Source organism: Geospiza fortis, unplaced genomic scaffold (genome assembly GCF_000277835.1).
Source record: "Geospiza fortis unplaced genomic scaffold, GeoFor_1.0 scaffold54, whole genome shotgun sequence".
Taxonomy (NCBI): Eukaryota; Metazoa; Chordata; class Aves; order Passeriformes; family Thraupidae; genus Geospiza; species Geospiza fortis.
The window spans coordinates 9,954,317-9,963,650 of record NW_005054301.1 but is presented as its reverse complement, the minus strand read 5'-3'; the positions used below and the strand labels follow the sequence as shown (position 1 = coordinate 9,963,650).

General features: G+C 37.4%; 1 protein-coding gene across 1 annotated transcript in view; it reads right to left on the bottom strand.

Annotated features, from left to right (window-relative positions):
* Positions 1 to 1,375: 1,375 nt before the first annotated feature.
* DTD2 (D-aminoacyl-tRNA deacylase 2) overlaps positions 1,376 to 9,334 on the bottom strand; it is an 8,384-nt gene continuing 425 nt past the window's right edge. The window contains exons 2-3 of the mRNA XM_005417623.2: positions 3,682 to 3,751; positions 1,376 to 1,727 (exon numbers count right to left, since the gene is read on the bottom strand). Coding sequence (XP_005417680.1) covers positions 1,402 to 1,727; positions 3,682 to 3,751 — 396 coding nt within the window. The 3' untranslated portion in view covers positions 1,376 to 1,401. The remainder of the gene's footprint in view (positions 1,728 to 3,681; positions 3,752 to 9,334) is intronic.

The following is a 9,334-nucleotide window of genomic DNA, read 5'->3' as shown; positions in this document are numbered from 1 at the left end:
CATTACTCTCTTATCAAAACTGTAAGTTACTTATCTGTTAAAAAATGTGATTCTCATGGCATAGTTTGAGCCTACAGATTATACATTCAATGTTTTGTACAAAATGAAGATAAGGACAGAGTATTTGTAACTACTGGCCTACAATTTAGAATTGTGCAAGCTGCCATCCTCACTAACCATAAGGTTTTACATTTCTTCCAGAGTAATTTTTTATTCAAATGGCAATTCTGGATAATTGCTGCAAACCATATAAATGTCTGATATCACTTTGAACCCTTCTGAACCATAATGCTGCATTAGAAAGAGAAACTTGATTCACAGGATGAACACATTTGTATCAGTTTTGAATTTGCCACATTTTAATATAACAGTTCTGTTCTTACTGCCTTTCTAGACTGAATTTCCCATGATATCTTCTTAGCACCATCTGTTAATAATGTTTATAACAGAACTGCATAGGGGGTCAGCTGGGAAGGGAGCCCCAAATGTACCAACACTGCCTATAAAAGGAAAGCTAGTCTCTGCCTAGCAGCTTCAATGGACAAAAAGCTGGAAGGAAGCAATGGGGGCAGAGGGAACAATGAAATGGCAACATACATTGTACCATCTTTACTTTTGTTTTCATTTGAATGTTTCTGTTCTTTTCCTGAGGCTCTGTTATGAAAGAATTGAGTAGACAGCAAGACCACAGTAACAAGGACATAGACCAAGCTATAGCAGGCAGCCTATCAAAACACATCAGAGATTTCAGAATGCAAACTTCAAGCAAGCAATTCAGTGATACTGCTGGTTTTTAGATGTGCCTCACTTATTCTTCCCTGCAAAGCCCATGATCAGTCCTGTACTGCCTTAAGTCTACCACCCTCACACACTCCAGTTGAGGGGGATGGACTTTCTTATTTAGTACTTACTCTCTAAGAGGCTAAAATTCCTCTTAGTGGAATTTGTTTTCAGTATATCAGTTAGTTAGAAAGCATTGTCATTTTATGGATAGAAAACATAAAGGTAAAAATTGATGTAAGTACATATAAGGTATTCTTTTCTATCTATAAACTACTTCTTCAAGCTATACATGTAATACTTTTTTCCTTATTTTTTAGTAAAAAATGATTGCATTATCCCATTTTTGTTGATAAACATTTTGAATTATTGCATCAATATTAACAACTATTTTAATCACACCTCAGATGCATATGAGCAAAAAACACATACTCATTATAGCAAAGGAGTCTCAGGCATCCTCCTATTCAATGGGATTGGCAAAACCAGTACAGATGAGTGAAAGTCTTTTTTAAACTATCTCCCAAGGCAATCAAGCACTTTAATGCTTAGGAGAAAAAAAACCCAAACCAAAACAAACAAAAGACATCAGTACTGTATTTGGGATACAATTTATTTTTTTCAAAATTCAATCAGGTGAGTGTAAGGTCCATTTGTATCCAGTTTTAACACCTGCCTGTTTCCATATGTGCCATGCTTGACAAGAACACCGGCTTCCAAGCATTTGGCATTGGTAGCCAGTTCTTTTTCACACAGAGCCACAAACTGAGAATAAAGTTCCAACCCTTTTTCTTTTTCAATGTTTGCATGGTACTGCATCCTTCTTCCCTTTGGTTTACCACCTAGGGTAGCTTGTGGTATGATGAGTACGTCGCCTGGTAAATCAAGAACAGAGACAAACTCGCTGTTTTCATTTTCACTTAATTTAACATTCAACAGTGTATCGACTGCAAATAAAAATAAAGTAAGAGTTAGTATTGCTAAAGTGAATTGAACAGGACACTATAAACAAGAGCCAACAAATATTTTGACAAACCACTGAGTAAAAGAAAGTCTTTATTAATGAACTGAAACATGGACAATCAATAAATACTTAACCAACTAATATGTCTGAGTATTGTGAGGAATGTGAAGGATATTAATATTATATGTCGAAAGTTCTAGTTTTGGGGGAAGTGATTGGCTATCTAAAATCCTAAAGTTGATTCTAGTTGGACACCCCCAAAAGAACCCAGGATGCAATTAGTGAGCCTTCCTTAATTGCTTGATACTCAAATAGGCAGCATTTGCACAACACTCCACAATGTAGGACACACCATCCTCAGTGCACTTTGGAGAGTGTTTTGCCCTGACTCTCTTTTCATTCTGGTAGCAGCAGTTTGCAGCAGGACCCAGCACTGATCTGAGCTGAATGCACAGCTCCATGGTTTGGTCTCAAGTAGAGCAAGCGTCCTTCAGTGCTCCACTCGGAGACATGCAGCTACCAGTTTGTCGCTTGAGACAGGAGGTGGGCAGGAAAGTCAGATGCAATTTGGCTTATAAGCCAGAGCACAGAAACTTGCAAATAAATCAATGCATTTACTAACTTTAGATTTTCTGGTGTTTCTGTAACAAATCAAATCATTACCCAACTCTGTAAAAGCTGGGAGGATACTAGTCATGCCTCCAAACCCTAAACATAAATGTTTAATGTTGTTAGAAGCAAAAACAGCTGAGTTGTGATTCAGGAACCAAACCCACACACTTAAACAGATTCAAAATATATTTAGGAAACAATATTCTCTAAGGGAGGCACTCAAGAAGGATGGTCCTAGATGAATCTCCTGACAGGAAACAGAACTTTCTTTTTCTGGCCTGTTTTAGCTGCCTCAGAGCTGAAAATATAATTATTCTCAAGCAACATTCTCATGGAACTCTCACTAGCACAAAATAAATTTTTATATCATAAATATTTAGCATTACAAAAGGACTGTAGGAGTTGCTCTCGGCATTTTTAATAACACCTGTACTTGTGCACTGTTGGTCTTGGCCAGCAGTCTGAAATAGACTGAAATAGTGAAATATTGTTACACAGTCTTTAGCCAAATCACTAGTATCAGCCAGCCACAGAAAAGGGGCACTTTTATCTGGAATATGCATCATCACAGAATTTCCATGATGAAATTCTGCATCATCACAGAATTTCCATCAGTGCTACTGATGGAGGAAAGGAGGGAGAAGGAATGACATAAAAGTCAAAAAAAAAAAAACCAAAAAAAACCAAAACAGAACCAAAAAAAAAATCAAGCCAAAACAGCACTGGGTAAAGACAGAAATTGCTACTATTTGACCTTATCCACAGCATCTTCTCTGCTTTAATGCAAATGTTAAAGTGCATGTGGAGAAGAAGACAAGAATTCCAGACATTGCTGTTATTGCTTCTGAACCAGAAAACTGCACATGCTAACAGTGGATGTTACCACCGAAGTGACATGGGAAAGGCCCTGTTTCATTATCCACACAACTCCCTCTACCGGCTATGATTTGAAATATCCTGCACATACAGTGAGATCAGTGGTAAAACACTTATCAAATCAAGCCATGAACTATCTGAAATTCAGTTCTGTCCTGGACTGAACTTATTGCCCCATACATGTAATGTGTTAAACAGCAGGTGCAGCATTTTCTTTGTTTGCCAGAACGTTATCAGGGGAATTTGTTTTTTAGGCGGTCATGAACAGACAGACAAAGAAACAAGAAACTGTCAAAAGAAACAAGACAGACCAAACTGTTCTTTCAGCCAGGTAACTGAGTTAGAATAATGCCATTTCATGGCTTACCCAAATGGCTGCTACCTTCTCTGCCTCAACTGCTTTTCTTCCTTTTCAAACAATACAATAATGTATATGGATGATATCATACCAATTTTTGGGACAAGATCCTCATCAGCACCTTTGAAGAAGCATATGTAGATAACAAGCCCTCTCTGGATCTACAAAAGATTACAGAAAACTATGTCAATGTTTCTCATTATCTACGATGCATGCTTATCATTAAAACAGAATCAAAAATGACAAAACCACGTAACAAAGAGTAGTTTTAGTTATTTAGTACATCTTCAGACATTGACTTTACACACCACACTGTGGAAGATAAGATATATACTCATTATCTGCAAAATGCTTCTACATACAATTAAGACAATTTATTAGCTCCATGTGAAGCCAAATTTAGTTGGAATGTATACTGTAAAGTACTAATATAGACAGGTGACAAGATGAATTAGTATAGTTAAATCCAGCGTAAGAAATTATTTAAGCTTTTTTCCCATCAAATGTACAGCTAAATCAATTTTCAGTATGAACTATGATATTATTTCCAATTACAAAACATGAAAAACACCACAGGACTTGTCAAAGAATGGAATTTTATTTTGATGTTGAAAGTAATCTAGTACAATATAATTCTGAAAAAACCATGGAGTCTGTTAATTAAATATTTAAATATGATGACCAACAACTGTGAAGTTGTTCAGAATATTATAAAGTTGTTCAAAATACTATTTATAAGCCTGGGTAAAATCTAACTGGCAAAATGGAACTTTTCAGCTGAATGGTATAAAGCAAAGGATATGCCACATCTTTAGCATTCAGAGCAACTACCTGTAAGAACTATGTATTTGAGGGAAGAATTAGGCCTCTACTGAGGAGAAAGCACAAGAAAACTCCTGTGTAGCTTTTCTGCTCACTTGTTTAGTCCATAAGGAATGTACGTGCACCAGCCGCGCTTTATTAAGCCAGACTGATAGGCAGTGCAGCCAGCAGCACCCATGTCTCATGCACAAGTGTACCTGCATGGCTTAACTTCTCTGGGAAAAATCCCACAGCATTCACAGGCTGACAGGATCCACAGACAGTGTATAAGGAAACCTTCCCACTGCCTTGTCAAGAATAAGTATCTTTTTAATTTTGTTTGAGGAAACAGAAATGTCAACTTGTGAAACACCACTGAAGAGATGTTAAATAGATTGGCACAGGAAGGAGTTATTAATACCAATGCTATCAAAGCAAAAGGATAGAAAATGTAAGTAGTTTATAAAAAATACTTAGCAAAAAAATTTCCTCTATTTGTTTTTTCCCCAAATGTAAAAGGTTTTTGGTGAAGAAATCTTAGCTATACACATGAGAATTTTGTCCCTTTGTTATTGCAGAGATTAAACAAAATGCTCAAGGCAATGACTGAGAAAAGCTATGCCTTCTCAACTATTTTTCTAGTGACTAACTTCTGAAAAAAGAGAACGCTCTTTCTAGCCAAAATGTCACATGCTGAGAACTTTCAAAAGCTTTAAATGGCTTCTTTCAAAACACTTTTTTGTTACAGTCTCACAGCAGTAACAATATTCTGCAAGCAGCTCATTTTAAAGACACAAAAAAGTATGTAAAGTGACCCCTGCAAGTCATAAGACCTCTGCCCTTATTTGATGTTTGTTTTTGAATAAACTATTTATCACAAGATGAGACACACATTGAAGAAAATTAGAGGGACAGGAGGTTAAATGAGAGAAGAATTATTCAGAGACAAGTTAAAGCTGATAGAGGATGCTTCTATTTATACTGCATGTTTATGGTCTTCTAGAACACTTTACAACCATGATAAAGTTGAAAGCTATGCAACTATTTTTAAGCTGAAACTTAGGGTTTCAACTATGACTGAAAACTGTGGTTCAACACGTACAGCCATGTTTCAACCCCTGGTTAAGTCCTACTTTATTCTTTAGTTTTCTTAATTGAATAGAAGATGGGAAATTAAATGCAATACAAGACCAAACCTAACAATAACATGTGTCAGTCTGACCTTATACCAGTCTTCCAAGTGTCCTAAGACTTGTGCTTGTTGTCAATGTAATGTGTAAACTTTTTGAACCAAAGCAAAACCATTGCTACAGCTCTTCTGTAACCTACCAAAGCCTAGCTGACTGCTCCTCAGACCTCCATTTAATGCACAAAAATTCCAGCAAAATAACACAAATAAGAATATCATAAATTCAACATGCTGGTGTGTAAACAGCCACTGCAAGGGACCTATTCAGTGACCAGAGAGGAAAGCTGTGTTCTATGTGGATCTACTGTGAGCAGTAAAATGCCTACATAAATAAAGCAGCAAAGCAAGATACTGTGCAACACTTGCATTTATTATACAGTGTCTTAAGTAATTATCAGGTCAGGCAACCTGTGAACCAGGTCATGAAGGGCTGATGTACCCAGCCCCAAAGCCATATAGACAGCCTTAGCAACACTGCATCCAAATGCTGCTTTTTAGCTCTTTTGCAGGAAAAGACAAATAACTGACTCCTTTCCCACCCTCCTTACCAAATGCATTGATCTGTATTTTTCAGGATTTCATTAGCAAAACTGAAATATATTCTGCAAAATATTATCTCTACTTTTTACTAATTTTTCCTCAAAGAAAATGCAATGGATAATAAAATTCAAAATACTTTTCAATTCTTAGAAAGTCAGTTTGTGAAACTACCTTACATAAATTATTCTGTGACATTTCCATTTCAAGTTCAGATTTACTACCCTCTGGGAAGATTTCTTCATATTTCTTATACTCAGTGCAGCAGAGAGATGACATCATCTGCCACAGGTCACAGAACAAGTCTGTGCCTGGTATTTTGCACCCCTTTTTGCCATAGTAACCAGAAAAGAAGTCAAAGGAAATGTGAAAAAAGCATGTATTTTATGATTGGCTTTTCGCAAATATTAAAATGAATATTATATGCATTGTGTTAGAAAGTAATGCTTATTAATTCTCTTAAGTACTATGTTAAATATAGTTTTAAGTTATAAAAATTGTTAAAATAGAAACTATGCTATGTAAGATGCTTTGTTTAAAAGAAAAGACCTGCAGCGAGATAGCAGCCACAGGACACCTAAATCTTCCGGAGAAAAAGAATTTATTGCCCTCTTATCAGAAGAAACTAACTCCTTCCTGCCTCGAAGGCGCTGTTAGGATTTGGAGGAAGAAGTTGACGATGACCAGACAGAATCCTGTATTTGAATGGAATTTATGCATCATGTATGAAGTGTATGAATATGCAACAGGCTATTGCTTTTAAGGGATAATCCTTTGTTAACGGGTGTCCTTTTTTCGGGCTTGTGATGCCCACAAAAAAGGTACCCGGATGTCCGTAACTCTTTGTTTTTATTGTCTCATATTGTCCTAATTCAATTTGTCCAAATTGTTATTACTCTAATTGTGTTACTTTTTTTTTAGCCATTTTATTACTATTAAACTATTAAAAATTTTAAAAACAAGTAATTGGCGTTTTTCACAGGAAATAAGATAAGGAAAAGACAGTTTTCCTTGCATGAAGTGTAGGCACTTATACTTTTCAGCTGAATATTCATTTTATGTTTCTTTTCTCCCAGGGTTATGAAATACACCAAACCTTACCTTGTTTCAGCCCTACCTTTACAATAATTCCTTTTTTCTTCCTATTTTGCTGTATACCTAAACCTTTTATGCAGGGTATAAAATCAAAATTCCCCATTAACAAGACATCCTGTGTGCAGTAACCCTCAACAGGCCAAAAAACTCAATCATGAAAACACAGTGAAGGCAGAGATTCATGTATAAAGTACACTCCTAACCTTTCTGAAGATAAGGAACATCTGCTCTGAAGTTCCTAAAGTACCTACAGGGGTCTCTTATAGCTCAGAAGCTTTGAACACCTACAATATATGCCACTTACAGTATCCTAGAAATGTCTCAAGGTGAGGTCCTACTTTTAATTTAATTGGTCATAGAATATCAGAAACACACTGGTTGATGTAAATAATAGTTGATGATGTCTGTACTTTTTCACTTTTTTGGTTTTGCATTGACATGCAAAAACAGGGAGTAAAATTACCCTACCAGAAAATGTCAGCAGCAAAATTTTCTTACAATAACCTCTAAAGTAGTCATACTAGAGAAAAAAACCCAAAAAACTTCCAATTGGCGTTTTTTTTTGCATGGTGACTAGTTCTTGTTAAAACAGACTTCTCTTAAAAAGCCCTATGTACCCGGGAAAGATTTCCAAGTACCCATCTCAAATATTAGTAAGGTTCACATCTGAAAAATATCTGCTGGAGACCACCCAAATCTCTTTCAGACTCCTTTAGTGATATCTATTACTTCCCTAGTGATTTTACAAATTAGGGAGATAAGCTACATAACCTCCTTGCAGCAAAATTAATCATATCTCTCAACCACAATACCTTTTAAAATAGTTTAAAGTACCTTTTAAAATAGTTTAAAAGAAAGACAGCAAAATTACATTTCTGGTCTTCTTTACTAGATCTACAATTACTTCTGTGATTAGCAAGCCAGAAATAGATTATTTCTCCTATAGTTAATTTATACTGGGCTAAGTGAATTTTATTGTAATTAACCTTATACTGAGAGGCTAACAATGCAGTATACACAGACACACTACATCTGTGAAACACAGTATCTGTGAAACACAGTATCTGTGAGACCACACCTATTTCCTCCCAGTAAAACATTCTGGCTTCCCAGACCATACTGCAGAAACTAGTTCTGCTGGATCCACCCGCCCCTTCTGAACAAAGAGAGAAATGTTTTAAGGCTAATGTGAAAGGCAAAGAGCGTACTCTTTTCCGATGTGCTGAATGAATGCACAAACCCTTTAACCATGCTAGAGCTTTTACTTTTTAAAATTTATGGAAGTGACAGTATAAAGCCCCTTCTGTTGTAATAGTCTTTAAAAAGGACAAAAGACAAAACAATAAAAACCCATGGGCTAAATAGTTGCCAATGGCAGAAATGAGTTATTCTAGCGTAGGTAACTCACAAGCAATGACAACTATAGCAGGTCAGTGCATTCCAAAGGGCAGCCTTCGTGCTTTGGTAAAGAGCCCTGGGCTGCATGCACAGCACATCAACCAAAGAGCCTGCAGACCTACCTACCTCCCCCAGCAGAAGACTGTGGAAGGAAAATACAATGTTTTCCTTAACGTGCGTGGTGGTCTACGTGCTAAATTTCATTTTTAGTTAGTGTTCTGGAAAAAAATAAACAAACCAAACAACATCAGAACTACTGCTGCCACAGTCCCATAGCCCTACCTGGCCTTTCTTCTCCAAGTTAACACTATCTCACAACAAACTAAAGCTGACACCACCAGCGAAGGTTGTAGTGTTTCTGTGAGTGTATTTCAGAAAAGAAGGAACAACGCAGTTAGAAGGGAAGTGTGTGGTCGTGGAGCAGTCATGCTCCTGAAGAGAATTCTGCCTGTGGAGGACTCTGTGGAGCACACGGAGAGAGAAGGAGCAGCAGAGAGAAAGCGCTACGCGCCTCCTGCTGCTTGTCCCTTTGCCAAAGGGGCCGACTGCAACATTTGCTGATAACTGGGGGCCGAGGCGAGCGCTCTGCAGTGGAAACGAGACGAGGCTGGACCACGGCCCGAAGCGCAGCCCAGCCCGGAGAAGGAGCAGAGGCCGTTCCCCTCAGGTGTCCGAACGCCCAGCCCACCCTGTCGCCGCCGCCGCACGGGCGCAGGGCCCGGAG